At 38.1% G+C, this 25,592-nt stretch overlaps 1 protein-coding gene across 2 annotated transcripts in view; it reads right to left on the bottom strand.

The window, feature by feature from the left end:
* Window positions 1-25,592, bottom strand: part of LOC139735390 (RNA-binding protein FXR1-like) — a 75,387-nt gene that overhangs the window by 35,712 nt on the left and 14,083 nt on the right. Inside the window, exons 2-5 of one of the 2 annotated variants that reach the window (XM_071646149.1) lie at window positions 5,546-5,598; window positions 2,907-3,006; window positions 1,630-1,701; window positions 238-320 (exon numbers count right to left, since the gene is read on the bottom strand). In XM_071646149.1, coding sequence (XP_071502250.1) covers window positions 238-320; window positions 1,630-1,701; window positions 2,907-3,006; window positions 5,546-5,598 — 308 coding nt within the window. Of the gene's footprint in view, window positions 1-237; window positions 321-1,285; window positions 1,344-1,629; window positions 1,702-2,906; window positions 3,007-5,545; window positions 5,599-25,592 lie in introns of those variants that run through there. The other variant, XM_071646142.1, reaches the window with a different exon arrangement.

The raw sequence follows: 25,592 nt of genomic DNA, 5'->3' as shown, positions 1-25,592 counted from the left end.
TCTCCAAAAATCTAGTCATAGTCTGTTAAAATTAACAAAATAATGACTATGCCCATTTTAGAAAAGGTTCTTGAGAAGCTTTTGAATGTGAAATAAGATTATATAAGATTATCTGTAACTCCTTTTTTTTTCTCTCTTGGTGGTCTGGAAAAAAAATGTAAAAATTAACATCTGGTGTACAAATGAGAACTAATATATATTTTTTTATTATTATTCAACAAGAAAATAAATACTCACTTAGGATTTACTCGCCTCAACCGGTCTCCCTGAACAATTTCGTTGTATGTTGCATCATAGCCTGTATATTCTATGACATAAAACTGCAGCAGCACAAGAAAAAAAGAATGTACATATGAAGACAGCAACCATTCACAAACATTTTTCTATTGAAATATATTCCCTACCATACAACTAAATTCAAAGTGAGCCAAGTAAGCAGTGTGTGTCAAAACATATCATTCTCACCTTATCTAAATAATCCCGAGCATCCCTATAATGAACAAATATAAGTCACCCCCTGGGTGAGCAGCAAACATAGATGTCAACATTTAGAAGTTAAAATTGGGGAGTATCTGCTGTGGCAATGGAGGTTCATTTTGCCAATACTTAACAGTATACATGTATGTGATCGATAGAGTCAAAGCATAGATGTATTGGCAATAAAATCATACTTACTGATGAAAGAAGGCACTTCATATTCTTAGGCAACAGGAGGATAGTCTATTAAATACTCTTCAAGATTCTTTTTTTTTTTCTTAAGAGCCTTTAAAATCTATTTTGGTAATCTATATTGAAATTCACATGTGTCATGATGACAATCACTCATCTTAAAAAGTATTATTTAGGCCGGACACAGGGACTGTACAGTACTGGTTGAGGTAGGGATTCATGTTTTGAACATTCCTAAGTGGGATAATGAAAAGCCTCTTATGAAATATGAAAGAGCATGTAATTTTAAGAAGGATTCAACGTTTATTTGATGAAAATTGGTTTTCAAATGGCTGAGATATCCAAAAAAGTGCTAATAATAAAAGGCGACATGCCACAACTTTATTAGGATATCTTTGTTTCACTTTGTTTTTGGATATCTCAGCCATTTCAAAACCGATTTTCATCAAATAAACTTTTGATACCCCTTAGAACTGCGTGCTCTTTGACATTTCATAGAGTAGTTTCTGAATATCTCGCAAAACGTTAAAAGCTAAATTTTCACCTCGACCAGAACTGTACACACCCTTTAACAAATTGTGTGGTTGCTTTCCTGACAGTAAAAACCAAAACATACCTCGCCTTTGACCATCTGGATCTTAGCTCGCCACCAGCCACATGGCTCTCCTTCAAATGACTGAGATATCCAAAAAAGTGCTAATAATAAAAGGCGACATGCCACAACTTTATTAGGATATCTTTGTTTCACTTTGTTTTTGGATATCTCAGCCATTTCAAAACCGATTTTCATCAAATAAACTTTTGATACCCCTTAGAACTGCGTGCTCTTTGACATTTCATAGAGTAGTTTCTGAATATCTCGCAAAACGTTAAAAGCTAAATTTTCACCTCGACCAGAACTGTACACACCCTTTAACAAATTGTGTGGTTGCTTTCCTGACAGTAAAAACCAAAACATACCTCGCCTTTGACCATCTGGATCTTAGCTCGCCACCAGCCACATGGCTCTCCTTCAAATGACCTTGAATAAACCTATCAGAGGACAAATACATCCATATGAAAACTGGACATGAGTTTATTGAGAGAATGTTACAAACACTTAAAGGAGACCTCAGGATGATTTTTGGACTTTTACACTTGAACAACTATACTTTACACTTAGTACAAAGTTTTATAATTTATAGTGATAGGGATGAGGAATAAGAATGTTTTCAAAATTTATAACAAATTGCAATTAACAAGGATGATGACATGGCAGCCTCACCATAAGAACACATGAGTTGGGGCTCAAAGAAGCAGAACATAAGAAGAAGGTATGCATAGATTCTACATAGGTGAATTTGTTAAGGAAGCGGTATTATAATGGAATTACACAGCTACACTTCTGAAATATGTGAGGCTCTTATGTCATCAACACTGTTCAGTGTAATTTGTTAAAGATTTTCAGAGTATTGGTTTCTCTGCTCAAGGACCACAATAAATTCCACAAATATATGTGGAACTGTCAATTTATGTACTACATGATTTGAAATTATAAAAATCATCTGGAATGCCCCTTTAAGCCCTATCTCACCACAGTAGTTTCAAATCCATGGTTTCAATCAAGTCTATAGACTAAACTAGTACCAAAAGGACACTGTACACAGATGATGCTTGATATTTAATGAAGGATTGACTGTAATGCAGGCTTTGCACAGAAGTTCAATTGGTGATTCAATTTTGAAGTAAGCAAGAAATTTTCCAACCCTTTGTCTCATGCCAACTGCCTGCCTGTCATGAACACAGCAGCAACATGGGTAAGACCCTAAAACTCTTCTCTGTGGTTTCCACCCTTGTTCAGATTGAACAGATGTTCTAACTAGTCACATAACTGCCAATGGCATACTACCTACACTGCAACATTATGCTGTGTTCCTTACCAATCATTCATTCCTTTTGCAATCTACACACAACCAATCAATGACCAACACAATATTTAAATAGACAAGGGCAGCATCCACAAAGAATTTTTTACTGTAAGGACTCACTCATGAACTTCAATTGACAAGTGAAATGATCTTGCTAGGTGGGGAATGCATACATTTTGATCAAGGAATGCATATAGCAACGTTAACAAAGACCTTGTATGTAATTTTTATCTTTCTTTTTCAAACTAACAGATACAGTTATAGCCAATTCATCATTTTGAACCCGAGTGCTTCCTTTTCTTAGATCGCAACTACATTGTACTCGCTTACTTCAACCTCCTCATCTGCTTTAAGCTCCAAGCCATCCCTGGGAGATGCTTCTGGTGGTAGCCTCACCACGTTGATGGGAACCCTCCTTTCAGCTGTCCAACTACACAAACAACAACATAAGGACATATCTTGATGACATATACACCTCAGTCATATGCAAGGTGTCATGGATGACAGATAATGAACATCTATAACCACTACTAAAAACAAACCAAAAACCAAAAAAAAAAAAGAAAAAAAAGAAAGAAATGTTGCTATGGCGACTGGTATACCTTAGCCATAATGCATGGTTCTCCCAATAGGTCTATAGTATATCTTGACAATGAATGTGTGACGACACTTTCACAAAAAAAAAAAGGAAGCAAATAATGTCTTGTTTGTCACAAATGTGTTGAATATACTCACTTTATTTGAACTTGGCTTTAATAGGATGAATTGCTATATTGTCTACAAGAGTATGTATTTGGGGATTTGAGGATTTTTACTTGACCTTTGACCCTTTTATTAGTTTATGCATTGAGCAATTTCCAAGGTGAGGAGAAAAAGTGTAATTTCAATATTGAATAATAAAATTTTATCATTTCAACCTGGCCTTTCACCCTTGACCTTTGACCTTAAAATTCCCAAGAGAATCACTGTCAGGCAGAACATGCATAAATATGTACTATTAAGTGTCATGATGATACCTTGAGCCACTTCCGAGATATGGAGGAGGTGAAAGTTAGCATTTTCACTTGACCTTTGACCTTTTGGGAAAAAAAAAAAAATCCAGGAGAACCTCTTTTGGTTAATTCATGTTTACACTAAGTTTCAAGAAAAATCCTGCAGGCATTGCACAGATATGAGGGAAATAATGAAATTTTGAGGAGTTGACCATGACGTTTGACCCCATGACTACAAAATTCCAGAGATAAGCACTGCCAGTCAGTACATGCATATGAACTAAGTTCCATGAAGATGCCTTTAACCATTTGCGAGATGTGAGGAAAAAAGTGAAATGTTAACATTTTCACTTGACCTTTGACCTCATGGCCTGAAACCCTTCTCTACAGAATCCTTATTGGGTATCACATGTAAACACAAAGTTTCAAGAAAATACCTTTAGGCTGCCTTCACGCATTGCAGAGATATGGAGGAAATGGTTATATTTTGAGCATTTGACCTTGATCTTTGATCTTTGACCTTGAGAATGTGCAACAAATAGTTAATAAGCACAACCAGTTATGCTGTCAACAAAATTGATTACGGACGGATTACGGATTACGGATGGATGGAAGGACAGATGAATGGACAACCCGAAAACATAATGCCTCCAGCAACACTTCGGGGCGGAGGCATAGAAACTTTCTAAGAACAACTGACTGGGCATGGTGTACATTTGCATATTCCATCACACTGGTAAAAATATCTACCAAGTAGACTGTATTTAGAAAATTTGACTTTCCAGTTTTAAAATAAAAGGACACATAATGTAATGTTTGTTTGTTTGTTCTATTCTAATAGGGAGTTCTTGGATCCTTGTATTAAGTATATAAATTGTCACCATTGCGATAAAAAATTGCATTTGGTGACAAATTTGACCATGTGTTTTCACGAAGAAGACGGAATTGTCTTGGTTTCCCCGATCTGCCACAGACAAACTTGAAACTACAGTCACTATTACTAAATTACACATACAGTAGCAATACCATAGCTTAACAATTCAAGAGAAGATTTGTAAAGACTCCTTAATTTGGGGGTTTTGTCAGTCTCCCCTCACCTTGGGCATTGTACTCCAGGGCCCCCTCCCCCAAGGTGGGGAATGGTGCCCATTTGTACAAATACGTACATGTTCTATCACCCAAGTGATAATACCAGCAAGTTTGGTGAAAATTTAACCATGCATTCTCAAGAAGATGATGAAAATGTACAATTTACGCCCCAATTTGGACAACTCCAACCCCCCTCCTCGGGCACCCCTAGATCCACTATGAACAAACTTGAAACTACAGTCATCAATGTATTTTACCTCACAGTATTTAAACTTAGCTCTATTACTTCTGGTTCTAGACAAGAAGATTTTTAAAGATTCATTAATGGGGGGGGGGGGCAGGGTGAGCATGGTGCCCATTCAAACAAATCGCAATTTTATTCCGATAGTTTGGTAAAAATCCATCTTGTTGTTTTCAAGAAGAAGATAAAAATGTAATAAGTTTGCATACAACAGACACTGGACACTGGATGAAGAGTTATTGCAAACTTAGCTCACTTCGAAGGCTCAATGTAGAACAAATTGTTGACTTTTTAACATAAATGAATGCAGAAATTGCAATGACATATGAAGCATTTCCCCAGTCTTACATCAGTGACAGCTATATCAGGGCTTGACACTCACTTTTTTTTTCTCTCTCTCTCTCTGGTGGCTAACATCTTTTAATTTGACATTTTGGCTGTCCCAAAAGAAGTGCAGTGGCCCAAATGAAAGGGAAACATAACAATATATTTTGAATCTTATTTACCTGATTGGGCTGTCAAAAGATAAAGCTTTTGGAACTTTAGTGACCCGGCATCAATTCTTAGTGGTACCAGGCCATCACTAATGTCAAGCCTTGGCTATCTATTATGTATGGACAACGTTAAATGACTAGATACAGACTTACTTGTTTTCAAAGGCAATACTGACTTCCTCTTCAAAGATGTTCTTCAGTACAGCCTGTAAATTAAAGAAAAAGTTCATGTTGAAAAACAAGAACTGTGTCATAAATACCATTCAGTTTCATAGCCAAGCTTATTTGAAGTTTGTAATATACACATGGGTGCTTCCAAGGTAAAAGGATACATTTCAGGGATGTCGAGGTATTTTCTGTTTCCAGTGTGCATTACCCCATACAATACGATTTTTTAAACACTTGAGAGATAACTTTGCCTTAAATTGCTTCAAAGTAGCAATCTATTACAATTTGTGCCAAATGGAAACTTTTGGGGTAACATACTTTAGCACTATGTCATATGTCAGTACATCTACATGTCTGCCCAGCATTTACGTATGTTACCCAAAAAGTTTTTATTTCAGCAACAATTCAGACAAATTGCTTCTCTGAAGGAATTTGAGGGCAAAGTTATCTTTCAGTATCTACAAAGTGTTCTAAAAAAGATCATATGTAATTTTATTTATTTATTTTTTATGTTATTTTATTATTATTATTTCATTTATTCATTTATATATATATATATATATATATATATATATATATATATATATTTTATTTATTTATTTATTTTTTATTTTTTTGGGGGGGGGGGGGGGGGGGGGGAGGGGTAATGTACATTGATAAAAGAAAATAACCTGACACCTCTAAGGAGGTACAATTTTACCTTGGAAATGACCATATGTACATTCATTTAAAAAAAAGAAAATCATATAAAACAATATATTAATTATCATAAATTTTACATGTGCATAGGGGAGTAGGCTTGAAAACACTTTGATTAGGGAACATTAATAAATGCAACATGCAGATATGTACCAACTTTGGTTGCTACAAAATGTACGAGCAACTATGTTAGGCACTAAAATACCATAGAGTAAATTCTGAAGTTGGAAAACACCCTGTCCATCTATAGATCACACATACCAGGTATGTGTACATAATGTATACAAACCTATTGGACATTATTCAAGTCTGGACATCATTCCGCCTTTATCATCTAGTTAGTTTAACACAGTTCATACAATTCATTTACAGTTTTCATTTATAATGGCACACTGCCCTTAAAATCTTTTCATACGTGTTTGCGATTTGAGTCACACATTGTCATTAGAGGAAGCACAGTGGATGCACAATATTGTAGAAGTCTTTTGAAAGTATTGGACAACTACCAGTTCAGTATTAACAATATCAATTATTATCAAACAATATCTAGCACTTCAAATTTGTGAAATTCTTCCGTTGAGATGTTTTTGTATGTTATACACTCACTGTTTGTAAGATCAAGTCAGTGCTTATTTATGTCGATGTGGGGGAATTTTTCAATCAGTTGCAATATCTAGCACTTTGTAATGGAAATCAAGCACTTCATAAAAGTCATAATAAAATGTAGGGTTCTATGATTTGCTTCCTAGCCAGCTAGTCAAGACAGCCTAATTTGTGTCTGCCACCTCTAAGCATCATGTGAATGCAAATAAACTTGCAGGGAGAAATATTCACAGTAGATTTCTACATGCACTGCATACCCTCCCCTTTTGTTGTGTTTACATCTGTATGTTTTGCTTGCTCAGGAGAACAAGGGTGTTATCTAGTCAACTCATAAATTCGCATTACCTTCTTGGTGTGCTGCAGTAGCACCTAGAAACCTAGATTCCCTACAACCTTCAAACATTCAGTCACAGATTGGCATCTGGTCACAATCCAGATAATACTTAAGGATAAACCCCATGATCACCCTAGTCCCAGCATTGTGGGGGAAAGTCCCGCATCACACGACTTTCCCTTCCAAACCATATTGTGGATGCTGGCTGAGACTTACGTGTATGTATGTATTAAATGGCGACTTACAGCTAGCGAATGGCAATGTTGCAATATCACCAATACGGATACAAATTTCTGCAATGTAACTTAGCTACTGTGATTTTTGCGATTGCACAATGTGGGAAAGTTAACCTAAATATTGCTACATAATGTGTCATGTCATGTCAAACTTGTTTGAATGTAAAAAAACTGTATAAAATTGGGGTTATGGTAATGTTTGGTCTGTGCGTAACAGCGAGCAGACCATGAGCAGCCCCACCATAGGAGCAAGGAGGAGAGCCCTTGGTCTGTATAGACCGATTCGATTTTGATGACCTGTACACCTACTGCCGCTAGCGGCGCTATATCGATCGCCATAGCTGGGGGCCAACGAGGCTTCCATCAGCCCAGCGAATTAGCTAAGCGAGTTGCTCTGGCGTACCCAGTCGGCTCAGCAGCCAAGCGCACCCATCGCGCCGCTGCGCCGGCGGCCGCCGCGCCGCGCCGATATTGTGATTGTTTACTCAGTGTGCGAGAATCTTTCAGCGGCTTTTAATGCCTTTCTTTTGGACCAACTGAGTGATTCAGACATATTGATCTACAATGAAAACTTCATAGGAAGGATCTGGAAAACATATTGTGCAGTTATTAGGTGCACAAATAAAAAAATAAAAAAAACGGAAATGGAAGCTGCACGGCAGTGTGTGAAATTCATTCACTACTGACGAATGATGAATAGAGACAAGTGAAATACAAACGGTATGAAAAAAATCACAGCACAGATTTTGAAACAGAGTTAGGCCTATACCTACTAGATCCTCTATTTAATTAGGCTATCACTGCATATTCGTAAAATATGTTGTTCATTTTAGAAGACAAGTTAAGATCTTGAAAAGATTTTGATAGTTCACTGCTTTTTGATGCTTGGTGTACTACTTTCCAAAGTTTAAATACACAGTATCCTGGCTATACTATGACAAACATTTTACAGGCAAATAAATGTTTCAAGATGTGTTAAATTCTTATATTGTTTCTCTTCTTCAATGTTCAGCATTGCATTGACCATTCAATTCAATTTAATTCAATTTCATTCTCATTTTTTCTTCCAACAAAACATTTCACAAGGTAAATCAGAAAATCCATCATAAGCATATTGAAATTGAAATTGAAATTGAAAGGGTATTTTATTGAGTAATGTCCATTGCAGCCCGCAGGCTGGATTGCAGACATTTTACAGAAATAAGCACGATACTATAAAATATGTACAAGATTGTATGAAATACATAGAATGAAAAATGAATATCAAACATATTCGTCACACAATATCAACATTCAAGTTAATTCCCATTATACATATTATTACAATTTCTAACATCACTATTCTCATTACCATAAATAATCACGATTACTTTAAAAATATCTGTAAATTCAACTTCTTTCTCATCTTCCTGTTTTCCTTTTTCTCTTCTTTTTGTTCTTCTTATTCTTCATTTTCTCTCTCCTTTTTTTCAGCTTTACGTTATCCAACTTTCACTTTTTTTACTTCTACCTCATTTTATTCACTAACAATATCCAAAATTGATTATCATTATCATAACCACACACTTGATATCATTACAACAAAACCACCGTTTACAAACATATTACTCTTACAACAATCAATATCACGTTCACCCCCACCCCAAAAAAACCCTTATATATTATCATTGTTACTTAAAACATTGATTTCATATTTCAAAACAATTGGTCAAACATTAAAAAAAAAAAAAATCTTCATATATCACAGATCACATAACACAGAACATAAGAAGGCAGGTATTGCACTATTGTGTATGGCAGTATTGCACTGGCTGAGTCAGAAAAGTTTGCCTGAGACTTTAAAAAAAGGCACATGGCATATGAGGAAAAATGAAAAATTGGAAATTAAATCAAAAATGAACATAAAAACATATTCTGTGCTTACTTTACATATACTGGTTACTTGCACTTGTTGATGAAGAGGTTGTTATAAACATTTCTCAAATACTATATGACAAAAATATATATTTATATAGACAGTATACAGTACAAAGTGCGAAGGATAAACGATAGACATCAAACTACTAGAAAATAAATTTTGTATACGTACGAGAAAATACAAAGTTATATTTTGAGGAGAAAAAAAAGCATGCCAAGGCATCTAGCTATTCAATTTTGGCCTGAAACTCTGAAGTTAAATTTTGATATCGATACTTATATATATCAAACCATGGTTAAAGCGCAAGTTAGGGGCAAACATCCGCTTCACAATCATATTAAGAAAATTCAATCTGAAAGTCACTTTTGTAGATTATAAAATTAGGCATTAGCACGATGTTTTGCAATGTTACTTTCTTAGATCTAGAACAGTAAAAGTTTTGGTTGTTGACATCAGGCGACTTTAATTTAGTTTAGACCCTGTACGGTTTAGAAATGCCTAGATCTTTATTCCGTTTGGTTTACTTAGGCTTGCCTGAAGTTAGCGACAACCGAAAATTATATAGGATGTAGGGTTGTAGAAGTCAATAGGTCTAGTCTGGACTCTTGCCTTATTTGTATTTAATTATATCAGGTAACTTCTCAACAGTCTAGGCTTACTCGCAAGACGTCTGCCTACGGCTAGCCATAGTTCTCCCTAGCGGTTTTCATTCTCTTACACAAATGTGAGTATATATATATATTACACGCGAGTACCCAAGTCATCGCCATAGAAATAGAGTCTACAAACACTCACAGATCGTACCGATATTTACCTTGAAATTCAAGTTTTGGCTACAGCCATATGCCTCCTACCCATTCACTCATACTCGGTATAAGTTGTTTAATTTTCACGAATTTCGCTAATCACTGTTGGATCGCGAATTTTACAATTAGCGAGCGAAAAAAGAGCAGTTGTCACAAAGACAGACGCGTCGATCGCTGCCAGAGATAGCTGGCCGGCTGGCGCCGCGTGTTAAAAGCACCGACTGCCGCTGGCACCCTTGCCACGAATGCACGGCGCTTGCCGGCCCGGCCTGGATGGCCCCCAGTTATGGCGTCACCTTAAGAGGGCGCACTTCCATGAACAGTCGCTCAAATCGGTCTATAGGAGGGGACTCCATGAAGCCAGATTAGGTCTCTGCGGAACATATCCCAGATGACAAGATACAGGCTGATTTTTCAGTCAAAAGTTCTACATAAAAAAGTGTTCTTTTAAAAATCTATACACTCTTCCCTACATTTCTTCCTCTCTCCTGTATCCAGTCTTGCTCTTCAACTTCTTTTCAGACTACTCCACCATTATCTATTGGTGCAGAGATTGTAGTTTTCATTTACTGTAAAACATGATATATTCGCGGCACGAAATTTTCACGAACTGCCACTGGCATTCAATGCATATAGTGTAGACAAGAACTTTCGCGTGCATTTAATTTTGTGAATCTTGGCGCTCCTGAAATTCGCGAAATTAAAATGCACGCGAACATATATTAGTTCCTCGTTTTACAGTACCAGTTTGTTTCCTAGCTCGCTCTCCTTTTTACTATCCTCCTGATTTCCAGTTTACTCTTTGTATGTGGACCTGTTTACATTTATTCCCTGATCATATAATCAGGCAACCCTTCCTCTAAGCTCCATTGTACCTTCTGTCAGTCTTGTCAATATGTCTATGCATTACTACATGTACAGCTGTATTTGCCTTGCATGAAACTACAGAATCAGAAGATGGAGAAAATCTGTGCCTGGATACAACTGGCAGGCTCTCTTCCAGGCCATCATATGACTGCTAACTTCTACACAAAAATAAAGCTGCCCCATTAATATTACAGAGACACACATTGGTATTTTGATGGCTACACAGCTTGGGTCTGCTTAAACACAGTATACACAGTTCAGTCCACACTTACACACACTAGACAGAATACATGGCAAGCACACATACAGCTGTATGCCACTGGACCTGTGACTGACTGTGACCTATGCATGATATATGGAGTGAGTAAGGAAACATGAAGCCGAGCTATGAAGGCATGCCAGGCCAGAGTCAGGCCTGACATCTCTGTTGACACAGGTTCAGATGGGCACCAAGCCATACTGCAGCTCACCTGTCCCACAGCTTTGTATAATACGGTAAAAGTGGATATTTTCGCGCTTGGCCCGGTAAGAAGAGTTTCGCGTGTTTCTAATTCTGCGGAATCAAGACATCACGCACAGGAACATATGGCAAGCAAAAATATTCGCGTGTTTTTATTTTCGCGCTAGTTTTTGGTTGCGCAAAATGCGCGAAAATTACAAAACTGCGAAAATTTCCACTTTTACAGTATCCAACTGATGTGTCAGGCAAAGAACAAATAGCATGGTCATGAAAGGCATGAAGGCTATGAACTTATAAGCAATTTCTTATAGTGCTTTATCTAGTTACGAACTACTCAGAGCGCTTGCTGCTCTCTCCGGAATAATATTGAATAAAAAATAGAAAATAGAAAAGGTACAATAACAAAACAATACAAGAGACCCGGGGGTCACGTGCTCACCTGAGTATCGCAATTTCACCTTCCATGCATTCTTGCACACTCTTACCTGAGAACATTGGAAACTTAGGTCTGCATATATGGATCCCCCCTCAACTCCAAGGGGGGGGGGGGGCAGGCAGCCCTGGATCTGCAATGAACAAACTTGGAACTAAAGTCATCAGTGTACAAACTCATGGTATCAACTTTGCTTCATCATTTCTGGTTCTAGAGTAGAAGATTTTAAATATTCCTTAATGTGGGGGGGGGGAGGCAGGCCCCCTAGAGCCCCCCCCCCCCCCCAAAAAAAAAGGGACATGGTGCCCATTTGAAGGAATTGAGATTCTATTCACCGAGGGTGCTACAACTGTACCTGCTAAGTTTGGTCAAAATTCATCATGAGGTTTTCAAAAAGAAGATGATCATGTACAATTCAGGCCCCATTAGGACCCACCCCCATCCCCTCTCCTGGGTCCCAAGGGAGGGGGGGGGGGGGCACCCCTGATTCCGCCAATCCCATGAACGAATTTGAAACTACAGTCATCAATGTACTAACTCATAGTATTATATTATCTAAGCCCTATCACTTCTGGTTCTAGAGAAGATTTTTAGAGATTCCTTAATTTTATTAGGGGGTTTGGGCACCCATTGGGCCCCCCAGGAGGGCCATGGTGCCCATTTGAACAAACTGAGATCCTATCCCCTTTGGGATGCTACCTACCAAGTTTGGTGAAAATCGGACATGGGGATCTCAAAGTGAAGATGAAAATGTACAATTTAGGCCCCATTAGCACACACTCTGGAAAAGTGTGAACTGAGAAAAGAGGCTCTGAAGTACCCAGTCTATTCAAGCACTTATTCCTTTACCAAACCGTGGTAGCTGTGTGATGAATGGGGAAAAAAAAAACAGGATGTAAACCACCAGAGCAACAACATTGAAGGGATTATCAGATTAAGCTGTAATTGAGTATGCTCTATCAACACATTGTGTAAATGATTAATGCCAACATTCAAAGCAGTATCATTATCCTGTCAAAAGTTTCCTCTCCCACATCCTCCATCAGGTCATTGCCTTGAATATACAATGTACTAGTCTTAATATTCTACTTACACTTCTTTAGCATTTCATCAACACTGTGCACCATAAAACCCGAGCTTTTCAGGTCTGAAAAAAAAATCTCCCTCTTGTGGGAGGGTGCATCACCTCCTACACTTCCCCCACATATTTCCATAAATATATATTTTCTTACTTTTATGATAAAAACAAAATATCAAATATTTCACCAAACGAGTGCACTAAATCTCTGAATTTCAAGTTGGAAAATGCCCAAATCTCCATCGTATATGGGAAGGAGTATTCTCCAATACTCCCCCTCCCTGACACTATCCTGAATATATTTTTCCTAACTTTTTAAAACGGTAAACAAATATTGAATATTCCACCAAAAGGGTGCACCAGATCTCTAAATTTCAAGTCTGAAAATATGAAAATGTCAATCGTATGGGAGGGGGCAACCCTACCACTTCCGCTATACTTGCAGGAATATATATCTTTTTGTTCCTGTTTTGATGGAAACAAAATATATTTACATACAGTTGAACCTCTCTTATCCGGCCTCCCTTTATCCGGATCTCTCTATTATACGGACGCAATCTCGCCGTGATTTTTAAAAAAAAAATAATTACGGGAGGAAAGGGGGATTCCCAACTCCTTGAGAACTCCTACACAAACACACATGAATTACATATACTTGATACATAATAATCATTTAGGTAAATCATCCCAAGAATTTATAAAAGAAAATGATTTCATTCTTGCAAACACAAACCTCTATTTTGGGGTCTGTTACTGAGTGTAACAATGAAAAGGTTGCAGTATACACATTACTACATGTGGTACTACAATGGGCTACATCAGTACATGTATATTTCCATCTATAAAGCATTGAGTCTCCCATATCCGGCCAAATCCCTTATCCGGATGAGCCCCGGTCCCGACTTGTCCGGATACGAGAGGTTCAACTGTATATATATTTCATCAATAGGGTGCATCAGATGTCTGAATATCAAGTCTGAAAATGCAAAATCTCCCTCATGCAGCATCACCCAAAGTTATAGGTGTGGAGATATTACTAATATGAACCTCCGTATAAAATTTCAAAGAAATCCGTCAAGGTCCGTGGCCGCTAGAGTGCACACAAGAATGTGACGCAGCGGTGGCAGCGGCAGCGGCAGTGGCGGCGTAACGCTGCTGAATCCAAAGTATCCTCTGGCACACATGCTGGTGGATACAATAATCTCAATATCCACATTGTATACAAGTCATTTCTCTCGTAATGTACGATACTGATAATAAAAGCATCACACTTAGGCTGCGTTTACCTAAAAAACTTCTGAGGCAGAATCACGATCCTAAACGTGTTTGAGGCATATTCATGGGTTAGATAAATGCAACAGTATTTGAGACCACGATCGCCGTTCTATGAGTAGATAAATGCAATGCCGTTTTGAAACGCATTTATATCTCAAGATCAAATCCCAGCTGTTTCCGGTTGTGTTCTCTACCCACTATTTGAGTGTGACTGATGAGGCATGTTTGGTGGTATGCAGTTCACCTTTACTTCCCGGGTCAAACGGCGCAAAGCAGCTGTGCAGTGACACCACTCGAACTGCAATTGTATGATGGTTAGATAAACGCGGCACCCCGAGAATCGTGTTTCAAACCAAGTTTGCAAACACCGTTCTGAACGCATTTTGAAATGTGATTCTCTCTCTCAAGTTGGATAAACGCAGCCTTATCCATGTATACACACTCACAGACACATAATAGAACATGATCTGTATTCACAAGCCAGGAAAAGTGCACTGATACATTTTGTACAGCAGCGTAGGCACCGTACAAACTTTGGGGGATTCCCCGCTTGGTTTATGACTACACTGGGTACAGTGGCTGTGGAAGTGTAAATCATAGACTAGACACCTCACAAGGATTGTGCAATGTTTTCTCTCAAGCTTGAATGATTACTCACTGATTGCATAACCACCATTTTGCCAGATGTCTCTCCACTTGTTGAATTCTAAGGCATGTTACATTGTACTTCATCCCACAGACATGATGCAATGTATGTGTACACTATACACAACCTACAATGCCTACAATGTAAAGTTGTATTTTCATGAACAGGACTGCATGTATATCCTTCTTGTTCAAATTAAAGGCTGTTATTTTCAGTTTTCTTCAAGTTAATTTTGCAAGTTGTCATGACAGCTCAGAGATGTTAACATGCAAAAACACTGCTACATTGTGTACATTGTTCCTATCCCATGTGATACAGAAAATCTTCATAAGTAAATTGTAGAAAATTCCAATGAAAAGACACTTTAATAGTACAATAATGCATGTAAGCGTGCAACCATTGCGACAGCATGAAGCGACTAGTCACCTTTTTCAATCCAAATGATACAAGAGAAGAAGTGAGTCTTACACTCACCCAAGTATCGCAAGTTCACCTTCCATGCATTCTTGCAGATTATTACTCAATAAATACCCTGTTTACACTAAGCAAAAGGGGGTTCTGAAGGTTCCTATACAAGTACAGATGTATGTGTAGTAGCCTTGAGCAGCCTTTCAGCTCAATAAATGGCTTTCTTTGTTCCATCGGGTGTGATCGAGTGGTCACATTGTACCCAATCTTCCGTGAATAACATCCCCAAATTCATCCGACACTTCATCACTTGAAGGGTACTTTTTTTAAATGTTCATGCAAATACAGGCTTGCTATATTGATGCGAAGAAAAAGAAGCAGCAAATCAATTCACGACTATTATCTGTTACTGAGTAGGCCTATACAGCTCAGAATCCCCAGCCACTGTGTATTTCAGTGCAGTCTGAGCAATGTGGGACAATGCTGATTGCTGCAGTGATGCTAGCCTAGAGAGACATTGGACTACGAGTACAGTGCTCACTGCTTAATCGGGAGGGGTTGGGAGACAAGTTTTTCTCCTGTCTAAGCGGTGCTCCCGCTAATAAGTGGTGGCCGGGATCGGCCCATGCAAATCACTCAACATGAAGCCTAGTATGTGAGCATTACACTAAATCATGCACAGTTATCAAACCCGCAGATAACCACAGCAACAAATACATGTGTACTATAACACGCAGGCACAAAACGGCAATAAGAAAAGACACAGCATGCAGTCTCAAAATTTTGGTAAATGTATCACTGTAACAAACCTTCAGTCATTTGATCCACAAAATAATCCTTTTTTTTTTTAGAGTTCAAAGTCATGATGCCTACCCTATGAGAGCAGAGAAAGAGGCAGCTACACAAACTTCCACATGCTGTTTTACATGTTTTTTTAAAACAACATGCACATTTCGACAACACAGATTGCGACGATCAAACGAACACATTTTTCTCATATTCACGCCCCCTGTTATGCTGTCACACACATACACGGCATGCATGCTTACTATGTACAAACGGGGAGAGTATGGGCCGCATGCAGGGAAGGTGACTCTCTAGGCGTTTTCACATCAGCCCGGTACAAATCCAAGCTCAAAATATTTTCTTATTTCCCAAGTCAGAAAATAGCGTGCTATTCCGAAACATTGGGCTGATGTGAAAACGCCTCATGTATCGCACACTGAAGGGGTGGTACAGTGTGTGTGCATGAGTAGTTCTGTCAACACACATAAAATGACGCTCTATAAGACCGCCTCTCCGCTATGCCTAACTATCTAGTGGCAAATGTTTAGACTGCAATCGGCATAACCTATCAGAAACTGGTTAGAAAATAATCCTTCTGGTAAGGAAATTAAATCTCTGCAATTATTTCTAAGGATTTACTTATAATTTTCTGGCATTAATACACGAACAATGGAAGTGTTTTAGCCAGATTGTTTTCAATAAAGTGGTTCATGGTTCTGAAAAATTTGTTGCATCATGTTTTGTTACACTGCAGGGTTCCCACTAAAGCGGGTTCCCGATTAACGGGTGAGTATTGTATAGCAACAAATTATATCAAAGCATTTCCTTTGCCTTTAAGTAGCAGAGACAAGTCGATATCGGTTTTCGGTAGCGAATAGGAACATTGAATCAATGACATGACTGTGTGACCTACAGAAATAGCCTTTGTCTGTGTTTACAATAAGTTACACTGTGCATTTCAATGCGGTCTAAATTCTGTGCAACATTGCAGCGTCCTGCAGTGCTGCTAAATACCGTAAAGTTCCGTGTATAAGACGCACCTTTTTTTTCGTCGAAAAACATGAAAAATCGGGGGTGCGTCCTATATATGGGTACAGTCAAATCACGGAAAAAAATCTGTCATGTAAATTTACACCCAATTTTATGAGGTCAACTTGGGGCCATGTATGCCCATCAACGTTTGGAGGGTAAGCAATCACTAAAACTTACGGATATATGAGCGATCTTTCAATCTGGACACACACAACAGCTGTACCAAATAAACTTACATCGACCTTGTGTGTACCGTAGTTGGATGACCGATGTATCAATCTGGCCATAGACAACATGCAGCTGTAATGTAAATACATGATGCAATGTAAACCTGTGTAGACCAGGTACTGATGTATATCAGTCTACCAAGCTACCAACAGCCAACCTAGTAGCTGAAATATGCGATGTACAGGTATCATTACTAAATTACCGATACCGTAAAACTTATTGATGTACTAATATCAATCTGGCCATAGACAAAAGCTGCAAAATACGGAGTAGGATCAACACTACAGTGTCTTTTGCAAAGGCAGCTGCTGAAGAAAGGCTCTCGCAATGGACTCATGTGCACACAACGATCGGATCGGAGCGCGCTTGCCCATTGCGTGCTGTGTGTGCAAGTCCATTGCACTCTGTGTGCGTGTGCTGAAATCATAGCGAGCTGCCTTTTGTCAAAGGCTAGCAGTAGCACTGTGCATACAAGCATGATACAGTACAAGAGACACACGTTACTGGTAATCCCTCCAGGCGAAACAACAGTAAGTGTAATTACCGTACGCACCGTACACTGTACGTCTCGGTGTACGATCCCTCTGATACACTTGTTACTGCTTTTTCTTATTTTTCGTAATGAACCTTCCAACTCTGACATGCGTCAATATGCGAGACACCCTATGTATCATAGCAAAGATCATACTGTACACTCATGTGTACGATCTTTGATGATACATGTACCACGATTGAAAGGCGAAACAATAGCAAGTACCGAGACAAGTCTCGCATTTTGCGTCTTCCATATTTTGCCGATGTCCGATGAATACCGTTAAAAGAAAGTATAAAAGGAAACGAAAAATAGAGCAAACACATGCTGCATTCTAGGGATATTTTGAGCTTAAATAATATGTATGACACACACAATATTTGCGTGTAAATTATTGTGTTTTTTTTATTTTTTCATTTTAGGTCCAACAGTAGGGGTGCGTCTTATACACGGGTGCGTCTTATACACGGAACTTTACAGTAGACAAATGGACTACGAGTAGGCCCTATTTTCTACAAATTTCATCTAAAACACTTTTATCGCAAAACAGAGACAAGACAGACTAGATATCATTTCCCAAAGCAAATAGAAATACACTTTAGTAAATCAATGACATGACTGTCTGACTATAAATAATACAGTGGAATCTCTGGCAGGGCTTATGCCTGAAGCACGCATTGTGCGCCTAAGGGACTGACGGGCTACCTCCATGCGCCATGATACTACCCCAAATAACCAGCACAGTCTGCTTGCGGTGCTCTCACACTGCACACGTCAACACAAACGCGTATTCAATCGAGACACTGTAAGTATTAATTTCACTAAATTTTTTAATACAACAGATTAAAAAAAAAAACAACAACATTCATTTTCCAACTTCCTTCACAAAGCCTTCTTACCACAAAGTTGTGATCCCTGAAAAAATTCGAACCATCGTAGGCCTGTCTCCCTTGCCTTCAAGACTCTAGCTGCTGCGTCAGCACAGCTCTTGGCTAAAAACTCTACAGGGTTTAGATATAGAATGTATAACTGCCAATATTTTGGGCCTGATAAAGAAATGAATTATTTCTCTTTTGTCAAACCCTCTAACAACCCTCTTCAACCCAATCCCCCCACCAAAAAACAAAAAAAAAACCAAAAAAACAAAAGAAAAAAACACAGTCAATATAAAAGTCATAAAAACACACAGTCAATAAAAAAAGTCATAATTGGCAAGGTTCAAAGACAAAAGATACAGTAAATTATACACAGTGCATACTACGCATGCATGTTTTTCAGAGAGCATTCCTGAAATGACTTCACTACATGTGGTTCTACGTGTGGTTTGCTGAATTTTGGCAGAATTTTGAGGGGCTTTCAAGAGCAGTTTTTCTTTCATAGTATCTCTTTCCTCATTAAAAAATCATCTAAATGTGTGTGAAAATCAAACTCAGAGTAAAAAAATTACCTAGGATGTCTATGACAAAAAATGTCATGCTCTTGATTTCCCTGGACCTTCAAGTCTCTAAAGAGCAAATTTCATCAAGTCACTTTTTCACTGACATATCATGGCATGCTAAGCATGACATCATCTGTGTTTTCTTAATTTTCTTTATTGTACACAAAGAGATTTTAACTACTGCTTTGCATCAAAAAGTTCGCAAACTCATCATCTCTTTCTCAGAACATAAACAAGGCATCATATTTCTAACCCGTTAAGGACAAGTCCCGAGTATACTCGGGCAACTGTCAAATTCAGCCCATCCTCAATGGGTGAACAGTCAAGGTGACCTAGATGTCTGATAATGACATGCTACAAGTGAATGAGTTGTGATGCCACCCTAAAGAGAAATAGAGGAAATGCCCAAAGAATATTGTGTTCACTGACATTCCAATGGCAAAAGCTTTGGGAATATTCCTCAAATATTCTTAACTTCTCAGCTAACTCACAACTTATCCTGCTGCTTTCATTCATGATACTTTTTTTTTTTTTTATGTGATATTCTCGATTAAAAAAGAATGGGAGGGGGATAGGAACGCAAAAGCTTGCAACTGAAAGACATGGGACAACCTACATTGTATGTCCTTGTTTGGCCACTTCTCCAGCCAAGCACAGCCACAAAAATGTACATGTATGGGTGTGAGTTTTAACTGGACTACTGGTCATAATTCTAATGAAAGAACAAAGCAGAACAACAGAGCAACTTTATATAGCTCCATGAAAATACAAGCAAGACCAATAAATTACATATCATGTACCAGGAGACATTCCTGTAATCATTTAGGTATGAGAGCATTGCACATTCTAATGAATTATAGCATGTTCTTTTTTAATTCAACATGTAATTTAACCATCCCCTTTAAGTACTACAAAAAAAAAAAAAAAACAGCCTATGTACTATAGGTGGCATAACCGCAGACTGCTTGGGGTGAGTGCTGGATACTTGGCATAGCATTGGCCTTACTCTCAGACCAGGTATCTCAATATAGCAACATGCATTGTCACTCGTTGCCCACTGCCAACTCCATTTGGACTCAAGTGTATGGTAACAGCACAACATGCCAGGGTCTTGCACATGTCTGTGTTTATCAACACACTCAAATCAGCTTGGAAGATGGAAAGGAAGATTTAAGAAAGGGAGAGAGTGAGACTGAGTGAGATAAGAACAAGTCTACAGGGCAACTTAATATAGCCTTGGAAGTAATCGCTCACTATACAGGGAAGCTCTGTGTATGTACATGTACTGTATCTTGCACAATCTAATGGAGATATTGACTGAAGTGCTGTACCATGTATGCATCGAGTATTTAAAGGAAGTTTGTCATCCTTGTGTACTTTGAGCTATGCAATCATGTACATTTTTACCTGACCTCAAAAGTAATTTCACACACACACACACACACACACACACACACACACACACACTTCTTTCTTTGTAAAACCATTCCTGTGAAGTACAGTTGTAGATATAACCTACAGTGGTAGAACCAGAGGCGTCAATACTCGAGGGCAAACATATCATTTTGCCCATGAAATACATTGTAATTCCCATGATGTGGAAAATTTTTTTGGTCATTTTGATAGAAACTGTCCAAATATTTTACTCAAAGTGTGCACCAGATTGGTGAACTTCAATTCTAAAAATGCAAAAATCTCCTTCCCACACCCTCTCCCGCTTGGTCCTTTCCTATATTTTAGATGGACAAATTTCCGAATGCATTGATCATCAAAGGTGTGCACAGACCTGTCATCAGTTCTAAAAATGTGAAAGTTCTTTTCCCTCTCCTTTCAATTATTAAAGGTTCGATGACAAACAAGTATGCATGTTGATTTGTGTTGATTCATGATACCCTCAACATCACTTTTGCGGTGAAACAAGTATCTAGAAACATTCCATATATTTTTAGATAACTTTTCATCTAATTTTCTTCAGATTACTTGAATATGCCAACAAAAACCTTCCAAACCAAGATTCTGGTTGTGACCTCATCTGTCAATCACTGCTAAAGTACTGATTATGTTAAATAATAAAAGACATTGGAATACACCTTCCCCTAGACTCAGCATTTGCATGTTTCTGTGATATTAATGTGACTAACAAAAGACATGGCGAGGGAAACTGATTGCAGAGGAATGGATGGAAAGACCAATGTACAGACGGATGGACAACTTAAAACCATTATACCTCCAGCAACACTTTGTGGCAGAGGCATAAAAAGTGTAATACACACTGTACTATGTACAACAGTAGGTCTGTTTGTTTCATGTGCAAAAATTTTCTTAACCCTAATACAGGGCTCCACACTAACTTTTATTTTTGGTGGCCCAATCGGGCCACCAAAATCATGGATTTTCATTTTTTTGGTGGCCCGAATGTAAAATCTGGTGGCCCGAAAAAAATCAAGAAAAACATAAGAAAAACTAAATCGGTCCTACTATACATAGAAAAATAAACATTAAGCATTACTGAAGTGAGACCCTACCCATGTCTAAAATAAATGAATAGAAAATTCAATCATTTTATCGTTATTCTGAGTTCTAAGATTTAGCAAATACATGTAGGCTTAGAGATTATTATAAAAGTTGATGCCTACTTAGGTGGTCAAAACTTACGTTTGAAAAGACAAGGCAAGTGCCAAATTGTGTCTTGCCCATTCGCGTACAAGAAATTAATATTTTTCTAACTCCCGGAAGTTCATTGAACCGCCTATGACCTTTGACCTTGTGGTGACCTTCAACTCCCCAAGGGACATCTACCATTCAAGTTTGGTCACAAACAGACAAAGGGATCAAAAGTTATGAGCCATAATCAAAACACGCCATAAAAACTTAACATTGGGCCCTAAAAGTTCATTGACCCCTGTCTGTGACAGTTTTGCAAGTAAACTTTAACATATGACCTCAAATGACCTTTGACTTTATCATGTGACCTCTTACGGCACCATAACATGAAGGTACCCCAGTGCATCCATCACCCAAGTTTGATTGCCATTGTAGCAACGTGTCGAGTTCCGTGATAAGAGAGTCTTGCAAGAAAACTTTAACGTATGACCTCAAATGACCTTTGACCTTATCCTGTGACCTCCAACGGCACCATAACATGAAGGTACCTCCAGTGCATCTATGACCCAAGTTAGGTTGTAATCCAAGCGACTTATGTGAAGTTATTTGTCAAAAGAGAGTCTTGCAGGTAAACTTTTAACATAGAAAAGAGAGTCTTGCACATACTCTTTGATATATGACCTCAAATGACCTTTGACATCATCACATGACCTCCGACAACACTATAACATGAAGATACCCCTAGTGCTTCTATCACCGAAGTGTGGCTGCCATTGCTGTAACAGTTGCCAAGTTATGCATCATAAGAGAGTCTTGCAGGTAAACTTTAACATTTGTGACGGAGGACGGACGGACGACGAACGGACGCACGCCATTTGGATCCCTTAGTCTCGCCTTCATCTCCGGTGGGCGAGACAAAAAAGTGGAAGCATTTGCAGACATAATTGGTAAACATCCAACATTTGTGGGGGCGCTGTGGCATAGTGGATAAGACTCTCGACTCCCGATCGGAGGACCCGAGTTCGATTCCCGCCCAGTGCTTACGTCCTTGGACAAGATGTTTATACCCACCATGTCCCTCTTGACCCAGGTGTATAAATGGGTACCTGGCAACGCTGGGGTAATAATAATGGCAGGGCCCTCTGGTAGAACAGTGGCAACACTGAAGAGGCTACCCTGGATAAATAAGACCTTAATATTACATAATATATATTTTTTTAGCATTGTAAAGAGCCGAAAGTTACTGTTATTCATTTCTGATTGTAAAAGCAATCATCCAACATTTACTAGTATTTCAGCACCTTACGGAGCCGAATGTTACCATTAATCATTTGGTGATAAGCACTATCAGGGTATGCAATCATGATTTTCTCACTTTAACAAATTGTAACTTCTAAAAGAATGCACCCACTGAATTCAAAATTCACATGCAGCATGCTGAGACATCAATAATCACATGTGGTAATACAATAGCTAATATCTTCTCATTTACTGTTAATTATTAAAGATCAATTACCAAAAAGTCCCCCAAAACCCATGTAATGCATCGAAAAAAGCATTTTACAAAATGTAAAATCAAGGTTTGAGGTCCGATTTTTCAGTCTACCCCTATGTGTTTGGTATCAAATTAATGGATTTTTTTTTCCTGGCATTGCTTGCATGCAATAAAAAACAGTGGTCCTTTCTGCTGGAGAAAGTTATGAGGTCTGAAGTCTTGTCATGGTAGGAGTGTAATGCTGGCTTATTTTTGTGACATTGTGACCTTTTAACCCATACTGTACAGCAATACATGGAGAAACAGCTTATTTTTCTGCTTCTCCTTAAAGTACTGAAGATACACTACAATATGGTGTGCTGTTTGCCAATAAATGTTCAGCCAGTTTTGAGTTTTGAGCCATTTTCAAATGCTGAGGAAAATAAGTGCTGCCGTTTTTTAGTATTTTCAGTGAGGTTTATCCTAATTTGACTACTTAAAAGAATCTTTTCCCCTCATTGAATATCCTTGGCTTTTTAGCCATGAATTGTACATATTGTATGTAGTAATCTATTGTGTGAAAAGTTTAGCAAATTTGAGCAATAAGAACTGTAATATTTTTTTATATTTTTACAAATTGCTGAGGAAAAATAAGACTGATCCACGCCCATGTTCTACTGCATGAAGGTCATATGATAAGTGTTCAGTGTTCTTATTTCAATGCTTTTTCAATTTTTAAAGATATCATAAGCAAAAACATAGTATTTTGGCTTGATATGTCATTGTTTGAGTGTCACAGCTTGGATATCAACTCAAGTCATCATAAATCTCATATTCATTCTTCTATCTGTGTTAACAAATATGAGAATGGATCCAAACACTATGCGCACATTCAAGGTCAAACTGTACAGATAATTTTTTGATGAAAAATATCATATCTTCCAAAGTACCATCCCTACTTTCATAAAACTTTGTAATAATGGTCAATATATGTCTGTTACAGGGGAAACTCGGTATAACGAACACTGCTACAATGAGATATCGGTTATTACGAGGAAATTTTCCCGGTCCCAATTTTCCTTCCACACAAGTCTATGTAAAATGCCACTCTTATAGCGAGATCGGCTATAACGAAATAACTGCTATAACGAGATAAATTTTGTGACTTCCAAACAAAGAAAAACATAGCCAATCAAACCTGTTATAGCGAGGTAAAGCAAAATGTCCTCGGGTAAAGCTTTACTTCGCCTGTGCTATCACCTTCCGAGATTGTAAAGCTCGATGCGCCAAAAACTGTCTTGTACACACATATTTTCTTCAGTGCACTCCAGCTAGCACTGCATGTTGTACGTGTATGTGTGTGTGTGCGCGCACACTGATTATGCAGAAAATATGGTGGGACGGCCATGTGTATACATTGTACATGACATCATCATGATGTTTAGCAGGTGGGAGGCAATCTGATGCTGTGATTGGCTTTCTACGTAGGGAATTCCCCATCTTCACACACACACACGCAGTCATAATGTACATACAGAGTGTGTCACATACACACACAGCATTGTGCAGACCATATTCCACACACCCATACCATAACCACATACTAATCCACAGACGATCTTGACACAATCGCAAGCTATATAATTTACAGATTCAAACATCTACAATTAATAAGAAACACATTCTTGATATTGGATTTCATTGGCGAAAAACATCTTCTTACCCATAAAGGTGAGTAATTCCCTCACACACATTATCAAGTTACCAGTATTGATTGAAAGACGATGGGTAGTCCCACATGTGCAAATTAATGTCTTTATGTTATGCTTTCTTTTATGCCTACTGATATAATGAGATATCGGCTATAACGAGGAAAATGACTCGGTCCCCACCATCTCGTTATATCGAGTTTCCACTGTACCTATCCCTGAAAGTTTCACCTCTTCACTCTTTGGCAAAAGTGAAATATCATAAAATATATAAAAAGTGGTTTTATTTGAATTCAAAGTAATGCCTACAAAATTGATCATCCATTTTGAGTAGTAAAAATATGACATTAATTCATATTTTGTGATATGTCATGGCTATGTGCTGGTGGTGAATGAAAGGGATATTTATCAGGAATATCTAAACGCAATTTCAGATGAACAAAAACATTCTCCTTTTTTTAATGAA

The sequence above is a fragment of the Diadema antillarum genome, unplaced genomic scaffold, assembly GCF_040938485.1.
Source record: "Diadema antillarum isolate AM-2024a unplaced genomic scaffold, OU_Dant_1.0 scf00000027, whole genome shotgun sequence".
Taxonomy (NCBI): domain Eukaryota; kingdom Metazoa; phylum Echinodermata; class Echinoidea; order Diadematoida; family Diadematidae; genus Diadema; species Diadema antillarum.
Note: the sequence above shows the minus strand (reverse complement) of the source record. Positions and strands in the feature narration are given on the sequence as shown.